The sequence below is a fragment of the Mercenaria mercenaria genome, chromosome 8 (genome assembly GCF_021730395.1).
Source record: "Mercenaria mercenaria strain notata chromosome 8, MADL_Memer_1, whole genome shotgun sequence".
Classification (NCBI taxonomy): Eukaryota; Metazoa; Mollusca; class Bivalvia; order Venerida; family Veneridae; genus Mercenaria; species Mercenaria mercenaria.
This window is the reverse complement of record NC_069368.1, coordinates 81,314,535-81,339,784: the sequence shown is the minus strand read 5'-3', so window position 1 is coordinate 81,339,784 and position 25,250 is coordinate 81,314,535. Positions and strand designations below refer to the sequence as shown.

Here is a 25,250-nt window from a genome sequence, read left to right as displayed (position 1 = left end):
AATGATGATCTATTGTTTTCGCTAATGTGATTCTTATTACCTCCTGATGGAACAAAAAGGGTGCCGTTTTACACAATTTTGTTACTGTTTCTACAAAGAAACTTGGCAGACTCCCGCTTCTCGGTTGAAAGGTAACTTACAACAGTTGACACATCATTACCGACATTGCTATTTTCAAACTATGAGAAACAAAAATAAGTGCACTCTATTCATTAGTTACAATTGATAAATGATATAGATTAACCTTAGTGGTATTTTGCACACTTATTTCACTTTACCTATATTTTGTAAGAGTTCAGTGTAAGTGCTGTATTTGCGAATTTTACGGAATTGGTGTCTTTGTCTGAAATAATTAGGCATTTTATGACTCGATGTTTGCTCTATAGAATACAATGGGCAAAACTTTCGAAGGAGAGGTGTAAAGACGATGTAACATATCATCAGAAGAATAATTCGTAAATATGAGCATCCTTCACTAAAACAAAGACGTCGTCGTCCTAGTTGACGTCGTGCCGCTTAACGTTATTAAGGGTACTGAAACCTTGTTCAAAGGAGATATCTTACATGCCTCATTAGGATCCAACAATTAAGTTCAATGACTTTAATGATGCTCTAAGGAGAAGTAAGTTTCGCGTAAGACAACACTGTATGACTTCTATTTAAGACAATGTAAAGCCGAAGCGCGAGACGTTGGTGTGACTGTGGCCGGGGTTACAACTGGGAAATAGAGAGTGTGTCATCTTCGTCAGATGGATAGTTGCTTCGCGAATGCTTGGACGACAGTGCTATGGAGTAAAAGAAATAAAACCAAGTCCGAGGAGTTGGTTGAATTCATCATCATTAATAACAACGTGTGCGGTCACAAGCATGGCTGATGTCATTGGTATTATTTAGCATATGTTTTCTGGAGCGTAATGATTTGAATTGAATTCTGTTTTAGTGATTTATAACAGCGATGGGAATCGGTCATAATTTTCGCGTCGAGTATTCATAACCATTGAGAAATCATGACTAAAGTCAGATGTATCAATTTCAGCCAGCATAAGATGAAAAAGCTCAATTCCTCTACTTTGAACAATAATGTGATTCCTGCAATTTTAGAAATTTTAAACGCAATGCCTAAGATTTGTCAACTGTCACAATTCCTTCTTATTAGAAAAATCATTTCACATGCACATTAATACTAACAAAAGCCACTTTTTGCCAGATTTGAATTAATTGGGAGCATTTTTGGAATACAGTAAAATTTGGTCAATGATGAAAATTTTCATCGACGCACACGTAAAAGACCATCTATTCATTATTCGTCGACGCTGGGCTTAATCGGCAGATCACTAGTTTATGGCTTATATAAACGTACTGATAGCCAGTTTGTATTTTTAAAAAAAACCTGATAAAATGCTGCGAATTGCAACTGAAATGAGCTTACGAATTAAAAGTTGGGGGTTAGTGTGCGAGAAAAGAGCGACGTGACTTTTGTCTATCAGTATGTAAAAGTGTTCATCCGAGGGATATATATACATGTATATAATAACTGTCAGATGTTCGTCATAATCTCCGAGTTCAAACTGGGAACCATGGTACGTCGCTGGCTGAGGCTGGTATGCGAAAATGGATAAAATCAGTCAACATTCAAGATTATCCTAGAATAAAGGATTTGTTGTTATTGTATCATAGAGAGTGAAATAATTTATATTCTGGTAAACACTATACAAATCCATGTAGGTATAGGTATAAGTGGATGTTCCGGACTGTGTTCTGTCTGTCTGTCTGTCCATAGTTAGCGCAGCTAACCTGTAACAGTAATGTGGTCACTATAACAGATGTAGATATTTTATGCTGGTTTGAGGGAACAGATTTAAGACATATATATATATAATACCACAGAACTAAACCAACGTGTACACATTATGTAATGAATGTCTGTTTCCTAAAATATAGGAACCTGAATGTAAATGACCAGGGGTCTTCAGCTGGTAGCAAGCTGTTCCGGTGACGAGCGCACCGAGAAAATCCTCCACAATAATTCCTACGTGAGGCCATAAACATATCGATTTGGCATGTGATAATTAAAACTGGACTCATAAACTTCAATACATACCCAGTTAAAGTAGAACGACAATCACGTGATCTGGTAGTTACACCAGTTCCGCAATCGACAGAACAAGGCGACCACTCGCTCCAAATGTCCCATCTTTCGTTTGGAATGTGACGGTACTGATGATGGCCTTCGTGTCTTTGCTGGAAAACAATAGAGTATTTTTAGCATTTAAAAAAAGAATATTCGTTACATTTTCTTCTTATAAACGCCAGTACTGTCAATAACAAATGGATCCCAGAAGAATCTGCGATCTTGTATTAAGGCGAGATGTATATAAACTTGCGTAATTTGAATTTTTGTTGTCAGTAAGCAGTATTCGTAGAGTTTCGTCATCTGATCCTCCTTTTACAAACTGATGCAGAAAAAACACGTTCTATGGTTTTCGAAAAGTCTTAAACAAGGACATAAGACTGTTTTGTCGATTTCAGGAGTGTTTCAACAAAAGAGTTAACGTTTCACGCATGATATGAGCCGTGCCATGAGAAAACCAACATAGTGGGTATGCGACCAGCATGGATCCAGACCAGCCTGCGCATCCGCGCAGTCTGGTCAGGCTCCATGCTGTTCGCTTTTAAAGCCTATTGGAATTGGAGAAACTATTAGCGAACAGCATGGATCCTGACCAGACTGCGCGGATGCGCAGGCTGGTCTGGATCCATGTTGGTCGCACACCCACTATGTTGGTTTTCCCATGGCACGGCTCATATTTTTAGATATTACCGTTACACGGCAAAACATATTTCGTATTCTGCTCAGGATACATTCTAAGATCAAGGGCAGACAAAGGAACACTAAGCACAGTGGTCAGCCCTCTGTTATAACGCAGGAAATCCAGCATTATCTCTATAGAGGTCTTTGCATGCAGCACTGTAGGCGCTCAAACGTACAGTCGTTCAAAGAAAGTGAACTTTTAAACAAAAGTTACAGGCGATTATATAGGATATAGTAACATTGTCAATGCATTCCCTGGTAAAATCATCTTGTAAGCTGTTAAAGTTAAATAATACGTAAGTGAAAGTGGTGGTGCACTTGCTTAAACATAAATTATATATATTAATTTAGGGACACCTCTTCATGGTCTCGCTGAAGATTCCCTTATTTTCCGGATTTGTCTACTAACCAATAACACAACAAATGCATACAGACATCTGTTTTGCCTTTTGGAAAGAAGATATCATATTCATTTTCTATCCTTAGTGAAACTTTGTATTAATGAGTTGAGTTCATTTTATGATTAGGCCAGAGTTTTTTTATTTTTCGTTTTACGGGAGCGCCGGTCCTGAATATTGCAAAAGTGGAATAAAATTAAAATTCATTTTCCCGAGTTTTATTTTATTTTTTCCGCCGGTCGGCTGTTTACAGCCCCAAAGAAAATAAAATTAGCGTATTCACCTGGACGTAATTTCACAGGAAGGGAGTTTAACGTGTGCAAAATATCGTGTTTTGCCGCACATTTATCGGCATTAACAGGGTGTAAAATTCCACTCGCCTGCTCGCATTGGCGAGTTAAGTCTGAGTAGGACGAGTGGACCTCGCTGTGTACTCGGACGATCGGGCGAATGGTTTTTTTTACGTCCTTACTTTACCAAAATTCAGAAATTACATCTACAAAACGTCAACAAACTTTGAGATGGTTCAGTCGCTACCCGGATTGACTGGAATTTACCCGCGAATCGTAAAGATATCAAAACGTCATGCCGGTAATTTTCCATTCCACAAGCAGGTGTGACCTTAGTATCGTAACATCTAATTTACATCGAAACGTACACAAAAACCGTGCGTAGTGCATTCATTATTTAATATTTTCGCTTCAAGTTTTCAACACCCCTTGAGAAATAATACTTTTTGATTTCTATAATGATTTTAATAAGATATTGACAGAAATGTAGGCAAAATTCTATAAAAACGGTCGAATTTTCATATAATCATTTGTAAAAATTCAAACAGCGCGATCTTAGTTACTTATTTCTTTCTAAAAGTAAATAAATGATGAATACTATGGGCTTAAAATTCAGACTTATGACCAGAAAGTACAAAAAAACAGAATAAAAAATCTTAAATAATGAAAAAGCGGCTGCGATTACAATACATGGAGTAAGACGATTTTTGGCAAACAGATTTCTGTAAGTGCGGCAGAATAGGTTACGTGACCTCGTGAACGTAAGTAGAAATGCGATTTTAAAATAAAGCAATGTGATGTCACTGCGGGTTTTAATAAGTTTTAAATGAATCTTTGTACATGTATTTTTTGACCAACAATTTAAAAGTTTTTCTTGTCAAACAATAATGTAAATTCCTCGAGGGCAAATAGGTCACAGAGGTAGGATATCCACTATAGTAACTATCGTTTGAGACATTTACCTTTTATACGGGATATAGCACATTCGCTTTTGATAACAAATTAAAGAAGAATTTTTTTATTGATTTCTATTTCTCAGCAATTTTAAGAACCGATGTGGTACGATCAGACAGTGATACATGCACATGGCGCGAAAACATAACGTAATGCCATGACAATCTCGAGCAAAAATACCGCTTTGATCTCCGCTTCAGATGTCAAGATACTGACACACTTCTTTTAGCTCTTAGAGGGGGTGTAAATTGATCATGAAAACAAGGTCAACATTACTTAGTTTATCACTGAATAATTACCGATAATCTTTAACGTTTTTTTCTCTCTCTTTCTACACGGGTGGATGGACGATGATTGTGTCCAAAATTGTTTAGACACTTTTCAAAATATATATTTTTCGGGAAATAATACTATTGTACATAATACTCATTTCATAAAAGTGACAATATTAAAAGTATTAAATTGTCTAAAGATTGTCTTACTCACATTTTGTTTTCAATAGATTCAACTTACAAGTTTGCCATAGAAAGGTAATACAATATCAAAGGTGCTTTGACATTAAATTTTATTCAAAACATTAATTAGTTGTTTGCAGAACAAATAAATGTTTGTAACAGCAGATTTTTTTTACATTTTCATTTCAATGGTGACCCCTCACACTTTACACAGGCTTGGGACTGTCTGGCATAAAGCAGCTGGTAGTGTTGGCAAAATCTCAGACAGATGGTCCATTTCTTTTGTAACTTCAATAGAATTCATAAGTGTATAAAGAATAATAAAGAATACTTTTTATTGGAAACAATATTTTGACAAAAAGTGATGCAACTTCAGTACTTGAACTTAGTGTAGTATAAAAAGGTGCAAATTACAGAAGCAACTTCAGTACTTGAACTAAGTGTATTATAAAAAGGTGCAAATGAGTTAAATGAGGTAAATTTTCAGATTACTTTTTCCTAGATTATCTTTCGTTTTTCATCACTGAAAAAAAAAATCTTGCCCTCTGCACTGTGACTGTTATTCAAAGTTATTAAATACTTTATTTTGCTGATAAAATCCAGTATATTATGAGCTGGCATAAACTGTAAAGTTAGCTTGTTAAAGATGATATTGGTGAAAGATACAATAAGTAAATATTATGTATAAAAAGCAGAGGTTACACAGCAGAAGATGCAAGCAAACCAAACCACCAAAACTACTATACTACTAAGCCACTTTATACCAGACGTGTTTAGTCTCCACTTGCTGTCACTGAAATTTACTGTGGCTGTTGTAACAGATAAAATTATTTTTGTCTTCCACTTAAATTAAGTAAAACAAGCTTTCTGAATTTTAAAGACTTGCCAGTGTGAGTTACAGTGCCTGAAGCAGTTTATTCACAAGTATGCATGAAACTTTTATTCAATGTTCATCCTGTATAAATGGCTTTTATAGTCTTAAAACATAACAATACATCACAATATTAAATACTGGACACAAACACAAGTAAACAAAACTTGAAACGAAAGTTCATCAAAATAAAAAAAATCTTAAAAAATTCTATTTTATTTTTATTTTTTTCCGAGATGCTGACTTTCAAGCTTTTTATTTTTATTCCCTCCTCCCCCTGCTCATTTTTCGAAAATCTCCCGTAAAACGAAAGATAAAAAAACTGGCCTTATAGCAACAATTTGTTCATTTAAAATACAGATTTCAGGTAAACTTCGGTTATTTAAGGCTTTTAACTAAACTTAATAAGTTTATAACTGTGTACAACTTGTGTTTTCATTTCAGTCCTCTCCGGCTATATTTGTAAAAGTATGTATGTATATTTATTTGGAATAAATATGTTTGAACTTAATATACTTAATAAAACTTTAACGTTTCCAAAATCTAGTAAAATTCAGCTGCAGGAAAATGCTTTAATTGACTTTCATGAATTACAACAAGTACATTCCGCTTTCAACCTGTTCTTATAAGCCGTCGGGGAATTTTATTGTACAGAATAATTAAGATATTTGCAGCAATGAAATGTCGTAAAACTGTTTCTTTAATTACTCTTGAATAATCACATAATGTATGAAAGTTATTACTAGTCAGAATTCCGTTCCCAGCATGCAACAAACTTTTGCTTCAAAGTAATGTCGCTATACGAATACGTCTTTTTATGGAACACGTTTTAGATCGTTCGTCTGCGTATTTATTATAGGTTGCACGGCATTTTGTCATATAATGAGCCACATATTTTACCAATGTATGAACAGAAGGAACAGAATGTACGTACGTTAGAAATGCTCTCGCCAAGACTTCCTGCTAAATGTTTAATTAACTCTGCACTATTATTTCAATTCTGTCATGTAATATATATCTATATTAACAGTGTGAGCATTTTTTCTAAAGAAGTAACCATTGTTATCTTGACAAATCTGATGACATTTTTGTTGTTATTTTGCTGCTGCTACTGCTGTCGTTACTGCTGCTACAGTGAAACGTTGCAGTTTTGTAAAATTAATGTTAATCAATACAAATTTCATTAATTAAAGCATACCCGAGGATGAAGTTCGAGAAAATATATTATTTTCATTCTTAAAATGCATTATATATATTCAGCTTCTGTTTTTCGTTACATATTTTAACGAATTGTATTGTCTGGTACAAGATAAGGTGAAACGCGCCTAAGCTGAGTTATAGGGTTCCGCTGCGGCATTATGCTTAATACAGAATTCGGGAATTGGGTTTTGAAGGTTTTCAAAGAAAAAAAAAGCTACAGAAATATCAAAATGTAAAACATGTATTAGATCGTGAATATGCTGAATTTTATATTAAACAAAACGTCGAAAATGAACCCTTAAACTTCAATTTAGGTACAGTTCACAAATTCAGTCAATTTTATCCAACAAATTAGCAAACGAGTGTATTGCCTTCGCGATATATCAACAGTTAAACTTGAAAAATTGTGTTTTCTTCCTGCCCTACTGAAGATGAAAGATAATAAATTGATGTATCTTGTAAAGCAAACGATGAAATGAAGTAGTTGTGAGTGTATTGGCAGAGATCATTACACCTCTCAAAGCTATAAAATTGATTCTTTTGTACGCTTCGTTTTTTTCACTTTTAATAATTTATTGTTGATTATAGGAGTACGTGCACCTGTTATATTTTTGGCGATAATGTCAAGATGAATTCTTTCCCAATTTTATCTAGATCACAATTACATCGGTAACCTGAATTTCGTAGGCACGTTGCCTTTTCATGATACAATATAAAATGACAGGAACTTCATTATTGAAATGCATGAAAAATATTTAGGGAAATATTTCCGAATAACATTCTTAGCCCAGTTGTTCGAAATTTTCAACGGCTGTTAAACAAACCGCCAGTTAAATTTTGATTCAAATTTATCAGCCTTGCTGGGAAACATTAGTATAATGTTTGGATTAAACTGTAAAGCATTTTTTTTTTAGTTTTCAATATTCTTAACACTTTAAAATTTTACTAAGATTTTTAAAATGTTGAAATGTAACCCTAAATGTTAATCAACTGTTAATCACCTATTAAAATGGCTCTGTCCCCAGTATATGTGATTTTACTTCAAATGTCTGTTATTTTTTATACCTTAATGATAGAAGACTGCGTTTTTATGTTTAGGTGCGTATTAAGACACACCGTCATGTGGCTACCTTTATATTGGTGCAAGTAGACCAAAGTTGTCTTCTAGCTATTATTCATGGTAAGGGCGATGAAACTGATGAAACTGCAATTAGTTCATAAGGCTACGTTTTAGCTTTGAACTGTATGGCCCAGGCGCCCGTTCATTGGCGGTCACTTGATAGATACAACGACAAACTTCCTGCAAACTTGCTGAACAACTTTCTCACATGACAGAAATATAAATCCCAATCGGAGGGTCAGCTCAAAGCAGAGAGAAGGTAACGGTAAGAAAGTGTTCCAGTAGTCGGTTTTTAGACGTATGGTATTTATATGACGCTGATTTAAGAAAATGTTTGTAATCATTTTGCCTCTGTATAACACTATGGTACTGGAAGCAAGCGGAAAGGTTACAAATTATTCAAGCTCTTGTGCACAAAATATCGTAGAAATACAATCCAATTTCAAGTATAGCAATAAGGGTGCAAAATTGTATTTGGGTCTTGAAATTAGAGTTTTAAAGAATGTCAGAACGGAAGTTCCCTAAAATATCCTTGACTACGTATTAAACACATTTATTCAATGTTCACTCTGTTAGTTCAAACTAGATGTCATCTGACATCTGTAGGTGATACTACAATTTTTATGTATCACTTTGCTCAGCTAGTATTTAATTTCATCATTTTTACATTATTGTTGCAGACCAAATACGCATTAAATCGCAGATGTCTGCATTTAAATGCTCCGGACCCTCATATTATAAAATCTTGGCCCGGAATGTTGTATCAACCAGTCGTCACAGAATTTCAAATAAAGGCACGAAATGTTATAGGTTATAGAGCGCACAGTTTTGTTGCGACTAACATTCTATGGTATTAAAATACGTATTTCAACTGAAGTTATTAACACTAAAATATTTATTCAGCATTAAACAAACTCAGTAGGGGCCGGGACAGCTGACTGAATAGAACTCACGTGGACAGTTCACAAATATAACTTAATGGATACTGCTAACCATTTAACATCACTCAACAGGGTGCTAAATTGCTAAATTCCGTTTTCCACATGAGCTCCAATTGAACGGGAAGATATTTGTTATCGGGATCATAAAAGTATTCATTAAGTCGTACAGGCTTTTCTTAACAATCAAATAATCTATTTGATTAAATACCCAGCATGCAAGAAACTGTATACAGTCTACTTTGTTCGTTTATGGAAACACGGTTAACAACTTTGATGAATAGGTTACATACAGTATGATATTCACTGAATGATGCCTAATTATTCAATGAATGTTTGACCATTTAAATGCATTCTCGTGCATTGCACGTTCAAATATAAATGCAAATCAATCCCAGACAAATTGAATACTTGAATAAATTATAAACCATATTTGTTTGCTTTAGAGATATGGCAAGTTTTGCATCTTTCTACACTCAGTTTATCTCTTTTACTTGAGTTTTGGATCAAGGCAAAAATTTTGTTGCTTTTACTGATTTTAAAGACATCATTATATGCTTTAAATAAAACAGAAGATCACTATGTGTGACAGATTTTACCAGTTTGATCAAATTCAAGAGAGTCGGTAGAGTAGAATAGTTTTCCATAATCTTATACAGTCAAACCTCTGAACAGAGACCACCTGGCTCTAAGGACCACATGTTTCGTTACCGATTTTAACATTTTTAAGTATATTTTAACCTGTGAATAAAGACCACCTCCCAATAAAGACCACATTTTGGCTCTCCTAAGGGTGATCTTTAAAGACAGGTTTGACTGTATAGTTTTCTATAGATCTAGTGACAGTTTCAGTGACATTTTATACAGACATATAAAGATTGTGTTCAATACTTTCAGGGACTGTAGTGTTAGTAACGATATGCATAGATTCTATTTATTCTTCATTGGTTGTCATGCATTAATATACTTATCACTTCTTGTTAATCGTTTCTGTCACAGAAAGTAATTTGTTTGAAACACAAAGTACAGATCTTTAAAATATGTATACCTTATATATTTTGGTGCAAGACACGCATCCGTTGCTTGCAAGAATTAAGAAATAATAAATCTGTTCCTATATTTTATCAGTTAATAAAATATGGGCAGGAGTTTGGATGCGTAAGCACGAGTGCGCAGCAATTATTCGCATCTGAACGAGTCGACTGCTCATATTTTATTAACTGATAAAATTATTGGAACATATTTATTATTTCGATTCTAACAACGCAAATAATTTGTATTTTACAGTACTACATTTTCAGCGTAATACGTCATTCGGATCATATGCAGTTACAATTTACCCCCATGGTTAGAAAGTGTTACATAACCATTGGAACGTATAGACATGTGTTCCTTTTTTATTAGAATTTTGAGAAGTATTCATACACTAGTTATCTAACAGCTCGCAAATTATTTATGAACAGAATAATCAAATTAGGTAAGTTGGCCCTGTGTTACAAGTTACAAGCGTAACTTTTATATGACGTCACATCATTATGACGTCATACTTTGTCATACATTTATGACGTCACCATTGAATCATAATTAAGCTAATTGAATACGCTCGTAGGGATCAAAACGTGTTTTCGGTCCTACACATAAGTCAGTATGACTTTTTATCATAATTATGTTTTTGAAATGTTGTTCTTAACCGTTTGGCCCTGAAATAATTCGTATGTAATGGAACACAAGTAGAATTTTTTACATCACAATCATAGGGGGTGAAATGTAACAGCCAGCCATATTTTATCGTAGATTCATGTATTGGCGATTTCGCTATATGTTTATATAGCAATTGCTGCAGAATGTCTTAGAATAACATTTTGTCGCATAAAAATCACAGCAAATATGACGTTATTGTAAGAAAACATGTACAGCGTTTATCGACATAACGCACACTGAAGTTATGTTCTAATTTCTGTTTTACAGCATTTCATCTTCAAAATGGCCCACCCGCTTAGCTCAATAGGGTGAGAGCGCAGATCTACAGCTTGCCGGTTCATGGTGAGGCACATGTTCTCCGTGATGAACTGACAAAAGACATTGTGTCTGAAATCATTCGTCCTCCACCTCAGGTTCATGTGTGGAAATTTGCAGTAGCCTGCAGAGAACAGGTTTGTACTGATGCAGAATCCGGGAACACTGGTTACGTCAACTGCCCGTCGTTAAATAATAAAAATTCTGTTGAAAACGGTGATAAACCCAAAACAAACAAACAAATCCCAAAAATGGAAAACCTCACATAAAACAATATGTCCTTATTTGTAGAGAAACAAACAATACTTGTGTTTTTTTTTCTTTTGCGCAGTTTGTCCACCCTTTATGTGTGTTTTAGGTCCAGCTACAAGTTACGGTCCACCATATAAATGTATAATTTTATTTAACAATGAAGCTTCTCGTAACGGAAATAATGATAATATTCTACAGCAGGTATCAACGTAAGTGTAATATTTGACGTACTTCACCTAATAATGCTAATGTTGTTGTTGTTGTTGTTGTTGCTGCTGCTGCTGTTGCTTCTATTGTTTTTGTTTTGTTTTGATACATTTTAACCACAAGCTTTGACAGGAGTATCCAGTCGTCTAATCGTTACACACTTGACTGTCAGTTTAGAAGTCCGGGGTTCGAATCCCGGTCAATGCACGTAAGATGCTCTAAAGTGCCTTCAACCCAACTAAAGGCCCAGAAATGTTTGTTCTTGGATAAAGGGCTTAGCTGGTATCGTGCTGTACACCAGGCAGGTTAAAGAACAGAACTGTTGTATGGTATTATAAATCTGGTATAATGTAATAATAATATGTAAATGGATTTTATTTTGATTAGAACGCACGGTATATACCCTTCATTACAAACACATGCAGTCGTGTTGTAAATGGTTTAACAATTCTTTCCACGCGTCATCTGCTTTTTCAATTTACTAACAAGCCAGCACAATTCTACTTGTTTTACTCCAAAGCCAAATACATCCTAAACAGCAGACAATAAAACGAAGTAGCCGTGACTGTATTGGCAGCCCTGCCACCACTAAACCAATCCAAGTAATTCAAGTAATTGCGTTTACACCCTCACTTTACATCGCGTGCGTGTTTTACTGTTCGTTCGTACATGTATCTATTTTGTTTCTGACTGTGATACCAGCCAGTTTTTACTAGAAAGGTCATTGTATTTTACATTTAAATCCTAGATTTTGTAATCATGCGTAATGCTGATTAAATGAAATATTTTCAAATCATTAGATTTCCGCGAAACATATGATACTACAAAAAAAAATATCTTTAAATAAATGGCATGCAAAAAGATTTTTATGGTGTCAATAAAATATCCAAAACATCATGGCTCGTGTACTTCTGGAACAGTGTAAACTGTCTAGAAGGTCGGATGTAAAAAAATGGCATAACGAAATTTCTTTTGAGGAATTAGAAACGCTTCCGTCAGCATTCACTGTGTTAGCTGAAGCTTATAATAAACTGTCCATGTACTTTTGATTGATCATTTTGCAAAGTTGGCATTTAAATTAATAACTGTTCACGTTATTTAATAAGAAAAACTATGAATTTAATTCATAGATGTCTGCAGAAAACGCTCAGACCCGCCTATGATATAATCTTTGATTGCTTAATGAATCAGTTACAATATCGCGCTGATAAATTCCTTCAATGATCTCTCACAAACCCTATACTTACAATTCAATGCTAGAGGTATTTTTAAACAACAGAAAGCAGACAACAGTTCTGTAATTAGATCCATAGAAAAAGTAGAAACTATAGCTGTAAGCTAGGTGGCTCAAATAACAGTGAGGTGACGCTCACTCTGCCGACATACAGGTCAACAACAAGCAATAAAAAGTACATGAGTTTATGCCAGGTGTTTTCTTTGATACACTGACTAAATGTATTACAGACATAAATGAATATTGTGCACGTGTTTTAATTGAAACCGAGTCAAAATAAGCTTAAAAACTCAATGAAGACTTTGACTGAACAAACTGAAGATGTCTGTCCGCTGCATATTGCTCATTGAGTACTGCTCACCGTTGAACAACATTCAGTTTTGAATTATTTCTCAAAGAACAAAACAGTAGGATTTTTAAACAGTCGACACTGATGTCACAACGGTCAATAAGATGAAAACTAAACAACTTTCCAATTTTAGGAAATGGTCTCTTTTACTAACTTACACTTTGTTCTTGCTATATCACTAAATTTCTTCAGTCACGAATTCCACTTTAAGTGAGAATTTTCAAAATTTATTATCATAAACATAATTATTTGTAGCAAAGAAATTTGGTTAAGCCGGAATGCGCTCTTGAATAATTATATTTGAAGTTATTTCTATCCAGGATTCCATTCCCCAGCATGCAACCAATCTTTATCAACTCTACTCTATTTTCATCATAATTTTTTGTTTCGGGAAACGAGGTAATAGTTTAAATCGAGTATAATATGATTTAAATGATTAAAAGCATATTCATACTCGTGCTTTTCACGTTCAAATACAAATGCTAATCAGTCTTGATCAAGTTGAATACAGGATTAAATCATGCTTGTCTGCTTTAAGACTGGTTACTTTTCCTTCTTTTTGGACAATTTATTTCGGTTGTTTCATTCAAGATCGAGCTATTTGACAGTCATTTTGTTGCTTTTACTGATCTGAAAGTCATCTTTGCACCGACACAATTATAGGTCATATGGCGACTTTCTAGGTTTGATGGTGGAGGAAGACCCCAGGTGCCCCTCCATGCATTACTTCATAAGCTGGATGGCTTCCTCACATGAAGAATTCACAGATACCTGGTGTTTGGACCAGCTATGACCCTGCTCTGATCAGTGGGTATTTCTATTATTTTAAAAAGGTGGACTGATTTTGATTAAATTGTTATTTTGGGAGTTGCTATGATGTTGTTCCTTTGTTGCATTTGGTCAAATTTTAGACCAGAACAGTGTCGTAACTGGTCCATACCCCAAGTATCTGTGGAAAAATTCAGCGCCCTAAGTGAGGCTCGAACCAACATCGGTGAGGGGCAAGTGATTTGAAGTCAGCGACCTTAACCACTTGGCCACGGAGGCCCCTTCTTTGCAAGCTGAAAACAACACCAGAAGAGCATTATGTTCTAAATGTAGATTTGAGAGTCTACAAATTTAAACAAATTCAAGAGAAACTGTTTTAAACGTAATTAAACCAAAATTTCAACAATTACTTCATATAGTTTATCAATATGTTAGTGCACAGTTACACCCAAAGAATCTACAGATGCCTGATACTGCATGGCGTAGCTCTATATACACAATCAATTGATATCTTCAATAAAGTTAAATACATTTAATGAGGAGTTTTTACATTTGAGATAAAATATTTCAGTGTCAGATGGGCACTGGAGTCAATTACAGTTCAGTAAGACATTACATCATTTCATATCATGATATTAAGAGCCGGGTAGTTTCTAACACAATACACTTAATGGCGGTCCTGAAGTGGCTAAATAGCACGACTAAACCTATATTCGCACGTGGACGTAGCCCGTAAGTTAATGTAGGTTTGGGAGTGCTAATAACTACAAAAGCAAGCCACTTCGTAAAAACGCCTGGCTTTGATGTCTTTTTTATTTATTTTTTTCTTCATATTATCATCTTACAGCGGTTTTTCTCCATAAAAATGACAGTAAATATGGTATGAATAATATTATGTAACTTTGCATATTCTAAGGTTTTATTCCAACATTTAAACGCCAAATGAGCAACATCCTATAAAACATTTTTTTTATTGTTTCCCTTTTCAAAGTTCTAACTGTTTCTTCTTATGCATTTTCTTCACCTTCAATTTATTATTTAGTCATGTCACAATGCGGCAACGCTACAGCCCTAACTTTCGGTCTATGTTATTTGATTAAGTCTTTAGTTCTATGAGAGCGTCAGACTTGGTACATAGGTTAGTACAGCTGATGCAATTGTTGACAAACTAAATGGTATTTTGTTGTTGTTGCTTCTTGATGTTTTACTGTTACTGCTGCTCTGCTGCCGCTGTGACGAAACGAATAAGTGTTGTTGTTTTTTTTCAATTTTGTGTTTACCTTTTGTTTTCTTTTCCTAAATAATATATCTAAATCAAGAATCAAAACATCTTTCACATTCTGTAATTGGAAAACAAAACTTTTGATTATAAAGAATGCATGGTATGTATTTCGCTCTTGTTTTTCATTACAAACATGTTAAATTATGCGGTAAATGCTATAAGCAATTCTATCTAACAAAGCAGAAGACATACCAACTGCCTTTTCAATTTGCTAATAAGTAAGCTTGGAAAAAAATGGCATTCTTTTCCTCTTGGTTTTGAGGATGAAACATTTATCTTGAAAAGCAGACGATTAAATGAAATAGCTGTGACTGTATTGGCAGTCTCGTATTCTAAAAAGCAATCTAAATAGTTTAGCTTTACAAGTTTTGTTTTCTCAATTTACAGAACATATATATTTTACTGTTCTTATACCTGTTTTGACTTTGACAATAATGTTAAATGGAATTCAGTAACCAATTTGAAAAGGTCGTACTTGTTTTTTTTTGTTGTTTTTTTTGTTTTGGTTTTTTTTTTCAAATAAGATTCCCTGTTTTCAGTTTAGTACACTTTTCTTAAATTAAATTAAATGTAACAGTGCATGTTTGCAGTGTTTTGAAAGTCTAGAAGGATTCTGCGGAAAAGTTTTCGTATAAATCTTGACTATTTAATCAAAGACATCAATGTCAACCTATGTATGATTCTATAATAAAACATGTCCGCGTCTTACATTTTACATATACGTTTAATCTCAGCGAAAATCCTAACGAGCATTCTTGCGTTAAGCATTGGTTATGTTCTAACTTCCTGAAATCCATTTTCAGTCACGAAACCCACTTACACTTTATTTGACCATCGGGACATTTAGAACATTTACAGTAACCAGAATCGTAAAAATATTTGTAGTAATGAAAAGTTGTTAAACCGTACAAACGCTCTCAAAAAATTACATGAGCCGTGCCATGGGAAAACCAACATAGTGGGTTTGCGACCAGCATGGATCCAGACCAGCCTGCGCATCCGCGCAGTCTGGTCAGGATCCATGCTGTTCGCTTTCAAAGCCTATTACTATTAGAGAAACTAATAGCGAACAGCATGGATCCTGACCAGACGGCGCGGATGCGCAGGCTGGTCTGGATCCATGCTGGTCGCAAAGCCACTATGTTGGTTTTCTCATGGCACGGCCCACATAATTTATTAAAGTTACTACTATATAGTATTTCATTCCCAGCGTGAAACAAAATTTATTAGGTTTATTCTGTTCATGATATTTTTGATAAATAGTTCTATGGTGGCCTATTTGTGCCATCTCGTTCTTTCGATACAACTACGAACGAAAACAAAGACAGGAATCTGACCATGGCGTACGAAGGTCTGGTATGCAGTCATAAAATCTGCGTTTCCACGTCGTCAATGAAAGAAACAAATTACCCATCTTAAGTAAGAAAGTCAGTTAATGTGAGAAATAAATTAGTTAAAAAATATTACTTTTCGTCCACAATTCTACATGTGTTTCCGTTTACCATGTCTGTGTACGTCTGTTGATGTAAGTGGGTGTTTAAAAAGACCAAGCTTTTAGACTAGCGTCTTATTGAGAAAAAATTATCAAATAAAATTTTATAGCGTACTCTTCAATGACAACACGACTTCAGTTGTTTGTCAATTATCATTCTATCTGTCGTTTTGATTGTTCTCTCATCTGTTTGACAGCATTTCAACTTCAAATGAGAAACGTTATATAGAAAATTTAAGTGTTTCCATTGCAAAAAGAGAGAGTATTCTATATCAAAGTGTTTTCTGTAGTGCTTTTTATCATAAATTTGTTATTAAGTCAAACTAGCACTACACAAGATATCCAAGTAACACTCCTAACGTATGGCCTAAAATATAAAGGATTTAAGTAAATCATGAACTTATTGTTGATATATTTCAAAATAGATATATAGTTTCAAAGCATATGTAATCTATGACACACAATGAGTTACTGTCATTGCTAGTGCTGCTGCTGTAGCGAAACGTACCATTTCGGCTTTTACGGTGTTTTTTCTTACCTAAAGCAACAGTCGAACAAATTTTGAAAGTAATGCATTCTGTAATTGGAAAATCTTTGATAAATTAGATTGTACGGTATATACTCAGCTCTTGCTCTTCATAACAAACATGTTAAATTGCGCGGTAAATGTTATTGGCAATTTTATCCAACAAACGAGAAGCCGCATCAACTGCTTTTCAGTTTGTTCACAAGATAATTTGAACAGCAGACGATAAAAGAGGTAGTTGTGACTGTACTGCAGCCCTACGTTTTCAACATAGTCATCGATTGTACCAAAAACACTTCCGTTTATTCTCGCTTTTTTTCCACTTAATACACAATATATACTCACGTTTGCACTCTTCAACTTTAGTTTTAGAACTGAGAAAAATATGCAGAGAAATTTAGCCAAGTCATACGCACCAAAGCAGACACACACGCTTGCACGTACACATGCGCTCGCACAAACACAACCCCACATACGGACAATGGCAGATATATATTCCCCCTCACCCCATACCCTAACGCCCCCTTCAATTATCAAAGACGGTGGTATAAATGATACTACTAGCATATTAAATAAATATCATGCAACAATTTTCTAACAGATCACTAAAATATTCAATCTTATGTGAACGTAATATCATACAAAAATAATCTGATTTCAAGCACATATACTTCTGGAGAGGTATATAATGGTGTTTGTTTGTTTAGGGTTTAACGTCATTTTTCAGCAGTATTTCAGTTATATAACGGCAGGCAGTTACTAGTAACCTACCAGTTCTCCGCAAATAACTGCCAACTTCCCCACATGAATCAGAAGTGGAGGACGAATGATATCAGACACAATGTAATCTACCAAATCGTCACGAAGAACATACGTCCTGCCCGGGGATCGAACTCACAACCCCGAGATCCGTAGATCTGTGCTCTCCGTATTGAGCTAAGCGGGCGGGCGGAATTCGGATGTTAGGCATTAAGAACTATTTAAGAGAATATGGGACCACGTGTCAGGCATATTTCCGTTGATAAGTACACTTGTGGCAAACTGTGTGAGAACTTCAATTTAAGAAGTCGATTGTGAAAAATTATCTCGCGGTGCTAGTATTTTAATTAAACATTTTTCACATTTTATAGTAAGAAAAACGTGTATTAAATTCACATTACTTGTCTGCAAGAAACGCCAAGGGCCTCCTATGAAATAATCATTTAAAGATTTTATGAATAATTTGAAATAGTTTCTAGTCAAAGGCAGCATATGTTGTAAGAAAATAAAGCGCAAACATATCTAACGTCTTACATAGAAATATTGTTTTTCAAACTCGTTCAGTACTAAATCTATTCATTGCTTTTCTTTTTTGTTTTGTTTTGGTTTTTACGTCGCACCGACACAACTATAGGTCATATGGCGACTTTCCAGCTTTGATTCCGGAGGAATACCCCAGGTACCCCTTCGTGCATTATTTCATCACGAGCGGACACCTGGGTAGAACGACTGACCTTCCGTAAGCCAGCTGGATGACTACCTCGCATGAAGAATTCAAAGCCCCGATTGAGGCTCGAACCTGCATCGGCGAGGGGCAAGTGATTTGAAGTCAGCGGACACGGATGCCCTTTCAGTGCTGAGCGAACACTGACGTGACCTAGCCACTTCCTTTTACGCACCGTGAAACATGTTTACTAGCGAATGTCAACTAGCGTAAATAAGGAAACATAGTCGGCCTACGCAATTTTTAACAAGTACTTGCGTTGTGTACTAACTACATTCTGCTTCCAGTCACGATTTTTTCTTGAAGTGAAACATGACTTATACAGTCAAATATTTGTAGAAATGAAAAACCTGAAAAACACAACACGATTTGTTGAATAATTAGTTACTTCTAAAGTTTATTGGGTTGGACACTTTTCCCAGCGTGTAACAAACTCTATGCATGATCATTTATTCGTTTAACAACTTAAATAGTTTAAATAGTTTAAACATTAAGATTATTTAATGAAGCAAGCGTAAGTCTGAGCATTTAAATTCATACTCGCGCATTGCATGTTCAAATATTCTAATCAATCTCGCGTTCTATGCTTGTAAAGCATCTTTTCACATTACAGATTTAATGCTTGCTTAGCCATGTTTGTCTGCGTTAAAATTAATGGCAAGTTTGCTATCCTATTAAACTCAATTTATTTCATAAATTATTCACTTTTCATGGTAGAGCATTTCGGACAATATTCTGTTGTTGCTTTATTGATTCTGAAGATGATTTAATGGACAGACAGATTTGCCGAGTCTGCTACTTTTTTTGCTAGATTTATTTATTGTAAAGGAGCTTCCATGGTTAGTGGTTAATGTTGTATCACTTGCTTATATCTATATGGGTTCGAAGCCTATCTTGAGATGCAGAAATCTTTCTGTTAGGAAGCCATCTAGCTGGCTGTATCTACCTAGGCGCCCATTTAAGCCTGTAACACTGCCGGGAGAAGCACCTGGCCCCAATTTCACGAAATACTTATGTTTGTTAGTTGACTTAAGTACGTTAATTTGCTTAAGAAAAGTAAAAAAAAACTTGTCTACTACTGTAAATGGCTGTGAAAAGGGAAACGCTTTGATACTTTTATCTAATATTTATAGCTTTACTGCATAATTTTGAACAGCAATAAATACAGCTTCAGTTGTTCGTTAATTGGTTATCTTTATAATCCTACGTAACAGAAATTTTGTGCGGTTATTAACAAGGAGAACCTATGAGAACAGAATGTTTGAAACCCCCATATCTTGATGTTTTGCGCAATAGTAGCTAAAGTTTAAAGTAAATTTATATCGAGGACTTGTCAATGGTTTATTATTTCAAAAGAGAGCTATGTACTTTATCTGAGCTATTATTTTGAAATAATTCTTTGAAACTTTTTTAGATATGAGGCGAATTCAGAAAACTTTAAGACTGTCCATATAAAATGCAGAGAGAAAAAAATGTATTTCAGCATACTGCTTACACCAGTCCCTAAACTATCACCCTTAACAGAAACGCACTCAATCTTGAAAGCCACAGAAAAGTCAGTCCTTGGAATAATATGCTGAAACTGATACACTGTGCTACCAAGGGCGCTTTTTGGAACTGTAGCGGCGCCATGCCAGCATTTTATTCATCAAAAGAAAGAGAGAAATCACAGGGTCTTACGTCGGGCGAATGTACAGGGTGCGGCAATTGCTTGACCTACTGGCCGTGGAAATGTTGCTAGAGAGGCCCTATAAACAAATTTGTTGGCGACTTTCCACGTAATGTTTTCTAACTATTCTAAGACCATTGTCCATGTACTTTCCAGTAACAAATCTGCCGGATGCACTGGGTATTTGCACAACTGGGTCATTGGAATTGAAGAAAATTGTGTAAAAAACCCGTTTGCAATTTTGAGTTCTTATTGAGATAACTGGTCGCTCATTTCCTTTCCTAAGCCACTGTTTGTTGTTGATCCGCTTTTGTGTTTGAAATATCCCATGTCTCATCCCCTGTGGGAAGTTCATTAAACCTCCTATCAACTGCAATTTAATAGATTTTTTAGTTTTATTGCAGGCTGCACTCTTTGGACTTGTTTTGCTCTTTGGTCAAAAGATGAGTTATCCACCTTGCACACACCTTCGATAGTTCCAAGTGTTTAGTCATAATTGCACGAACGCGTCCCGATGAAATGCCGACTGATGCAGCATTTCGAGAAACTGTATATCCCGAGTCTTCAGCAATGTTGTAAGAGGACGCTAATGTTTTAGGGTAGACCGTAGACTCTAGATTAACAGCAGACCCAGTCTGTTAAAAAAAGGACACGAAGCTTGCGAAACCACTCAAAGCTTAACACCGACTAAGCTTTTGTCCTAGTGTATAACTAGATGTCATTTACAATCGAAATCTTATTCAAAGTGAATTAATGTGGAAGAAAACCGTTTGTCTGAAACGAAGAAAACGACGACATAAAGGCATTTAAAGTATGAAGAAATCACAGTCAATCTTTGAACACATGTAACAGGTGCTATAATATCATTATGAACGCATGCAGCCCGAAAAATGTTTGATGTGAAAGCCAAGGGAAAAAGAACCAATTTGCAGAGTGACCGCAAGTTACATATACGACTTATATTTAGAACACGATTTTTACTTCTGAGTATGGATTGTATTTGCTGTCCTTAAAGTGTGAGGTTGCCATATGATACTTTTTTAATATGTACAATCCTCAAGCATTTTATGTTAGATATAGTTTCTGATTTTGATGTTTACAACAATTTATTATCACAGGTCGTTTGTTTTGTTGGAAACGACCCTACTTAAAGATAAGACATTTTTCGACGTTTACAGCGTTCCGCATGTTTTATTAACCGAAGTCACGGCGTAACGTCATTTATCCGGATGACTGGTAGCTATTATATGGGTATCGTAGCATAACAGTCATATCCTGTGTATTGGGTGTTAAGCAGTCATTGCTACTGTAGAAATACATGTAGATTTCGATGAAAATACGATTCAATTTCGGAATCTAAAAGAATTGTTTCACTTCGACATAACCGTAATTCGACCTAAAATGATATTTTGTGTGCGTGTTTTCGGGACGGGATTTGAAAATGTCTTCGATATAGCCGGAGTTTAAGATAAGCGAGTAGGAGATTTGAGCCGCGCCATGAGAAAACCAACATAGTGGGTTTGCGACAAGCATGGATCCAGACCAGCCTGCCAGCCTGGTCAGGATCCATGCTGTTCGCTATTAGTTTCTCTAATTCCATTAGGCTTTGAAAGCGAACAGCATGGATCCTGACCAGACTGCGCGGATGCGCAGGCAGGTCTGGATCCATGCTGGTCGCAAACCCACTATGTTGGTTTTCCCATGGCACGGCTCATTATAGCGTTTCAGCTGTATATCCAATGATAACGTAAAATAAAAAAGCAACATTGATATTTGGCGTATTGCGAAAACTTAAGCATATGACTGAAAAAGGTAAATCTATAAGGGTAATTAAAATCTAGATTGTGTTTTTTTCTATACATGAAAATGTCACCAAAAGTGCGATTTTCCCATGGATGCCAATTTTGACAAATATTTCCAACACGGTCTAACAAAAATGAAGCACACGGCCCTATCTTTTTCGCTGACTGAATTTATTTTCAAACTGAGGTATTTAATCTGTTCAACAATACCAACAATGTTTTGTGAAACGAAGTAATCATCATAAAAAGAAATATATGGTTATCAACATGCTGGGAAAAGTTCGTTGCATGCTGGGAATGGAATCCTGACTGGGCATAACTTTCACAGATTATTAAGTTTTAAAGAGGTATTAAAAGATTTTAACGATTCTAAATACTGTTAAATTCCACATCGGCTCATTCGTCATAATAAACTAATGAAGAAGTCATGAATTAGTGTGGAATCAAATAATTTAGATTTATTTCAGTCAGCTTATGAGTACTGTCTAAACAATCTCTTCTGCAAAATTGTGCTTTGGCGGTTTATCCGGGGTTTTGTGAAATTGAACTACCTGTTCAGTGCCCCTTTATTGTTTCCTTCTTGAGTCGCCCGATGCCAGCAAGTTTATTCAAACAAGTCACAAATACAGTTTCGTTATGAACATTTGGCACGCATTTTCACTAATAAAACATATAGGAAAATAAAGGTTGACTAATGCCTTCAAGTTTGTCATTAAAAAGGCAAAAAAAATTTTTTTTGATAAATAATGACAAATAACAGTAAAGATTTTGACAATACTTGTTACTCAGTATCTTTTAGCCTCCTTCATCAATCAGTGGGATTAAATGTATATTTTACCATTTACTCATATCATTCCTTTTTAGGATGTTTCCTGTTGTTGTTTTTTTTAAATAAAGACCAAAATATATCAATAGTAGGGGGTACATTTTTGACTTCTGCAAAACAGACGTATTTTAATGTAAGACGTCGCGAATCGGTTTCCAAAGGATCTCTTCACAGGTATTACACATTTACAATTTAACACAAAAAAGAAATTCAACGGATCTGTGGATCTAGTTGAAAACAGGTTTTACCGAGCACATGGTCTCGAATTTAACTTTGCGAAATCTTTTATTTACACCGTCGTTTAAACTTCGAATCATTCGGTTCTACTGCATTTTTGTATGTAAGCTGGTATCTCAGTAATGGGAAACTTCACACAATTGTCCATTGTCATGAGCTGATAATGCATTGTACAGGTTTCATAACCCTGTTTTGCAATTTTACAAAATTATGCCCCTTTTTCGACATTAATATTCATTCAATTGTCAAGACTGTTGTATAGTTGAGCGTTGCTGTCATTCAACAGCTCTTACTGGGTTTCTCTTATAATATCTAAGCAAGTAAATTATAACACCTAACCTGTATGTGCATGTTTTACATAGAGTCCAATCTTCTTTTATGGCATATTCATCGTTTACAACACTAGGCTTAAGTAACTCATAACTACTTTACCGCCAATCCGTCATTATACACTACAATAAGTAGTTTATGACCACTTACTGCTGGCAATGATATCAACGTTTAATTACACGTCACGTCATTAACCAGAGTGTTAGTGTAATGCTCATTGAGTACTTTAACTTTTCAAAAACATCCAATAATCTATCAGAATTGCTCACTGAGTAATGCTACCTGTTGAACAACATCTGGTCTGTTGGTATCGCTCATTAAGTACTGCAAACTGTTACTATTGCTCACTGACTACTTCTTGCTGTCGTAAAACAACATCCAGTCTGTTAGAATTGCTCACAGAGTAGGCCTACTGCTAACTTCTGAACCATGTTTTAGCCAGTGCTTTAGCAACTTGCTATAGCTCTAAATCAACTACCAAGTTTCAACCTCGCGTCGTTTGAGTTTTGTGACCGCATCACACAAATATTCTGGACGTGTAAAAAATAGTCCCATATTTATTTTTTATAATCTTGGTATTGTGTGAGTGTGTGAGCAACTGAGGACTAATGTTTTAAACAACAAAAACAAGCAGCAACGGTTTCTAGAATAATTATAAACTTTATATTCACATTCGAAATATACGGATTAACTCCGCTCTAGGGTTAGGGTTTAGGGTTAGGGTTAGGGTTAGGGTTGAAATAGGCCCAACGCTGGGGCAAACTTAGTTTAACATAGAGTTGTACAGGGAAAACCTTCAAAAATCTTATTGTCTTGAACCACAATGCACAGAGCTTAGATATTTGCCATGTAGCATTTTGTCTGGTGGACCTCTACCAAAATTGTTCAAATCATGACCGGTCTATGCACAATGAAATGTTGATCCTTAAGGTGTACCGGTTGAAATATTACTCAATCCTTTCAGGGCTTTGATTTTTTGAAAGCCGATATATGACCAGTAATTGCGCCAAAGTGATGTTAAACAAGACAAAGACAATCCCTGCATCCCCCAATTTTTTTAACAAAAGGCATTTTGTCTCCACAATGTCTATCATGATAGGTAAAACCCAGCATTTGGGATATTTACACATGTCAAAGGTAATGTAATCCTTAACTTACTAAGATAGTTGGTGTCGCTGCTATGGCGGGCTGTATTAGTCTTTTGTTTTTGTCTTTGTTTCCTTATTTTCTGAATGATATAACTGGAGTAATAACCAGACACGTATTGAGAGGAATGCAGTAACGAGAAAGGCAATGTTGTTCTGATGTTAATTCCGTCTGCTAGGATTTCTTAAATCAATTAAAGAAGTGAAAGAGTTTTCAAAATTGGCTTAAAAATTGAGAAAGTTATGAGCATTTAAATATTTGATTAAATTGGTGGCCATTTTGTTCCCATGGCAACAAAAATAATATGGCGGATTTATTAAATTTCTAGTCACATACTTGAACTGTATTTACTTATTTCTTTAAAATAATTTCTTTACTTTTTCCATCTATAATGAAAGAAATTACCATGGTTTACATCTTACATTCAAGAAACATATAAACTTAATCTATTTAAAAGATTATTTACTATATAAAGAATTCAACAGTGTGCAAATGACGTCATAAACACAATAAAATGACTGCCATAATAATCAGCCATTTTCTTAAATTTCCAACTGCCATATCTTTTTCATTAGTAGTCCGATTTTAAAAAT

At 35.1% G+C, this 25,250-nt stretch overlaps 1 protein-coding gene across 4 annotated transcripts in view; it reads right to left on the bottom strand.

Moving 5' to 3' along the window:
* Window positions 1–25,250, bottom strand: part of LOC123565986 (A disintegrin and metalloproteinase with thrombospondin motifs 18-like) — a 109,457-nt gene that overhangs the window by 29,051 nt on the left and 55,156 nt on the right. For all 4 annotated transcript variants that reach the window (XM_045359768.2, XM_045359772.2, XM_045359770.2 and 1 more), the window contains exon 3: window positions 2,102–2,241. In XM_045359768.2, coding sequence (XP_045215703.2) covers window positions 2,102–2,241 — 140 coding nt within the window. The remainder of the gene's footprint in view (window positions 1–2,101; window positions 2,242–25,250) is intronic.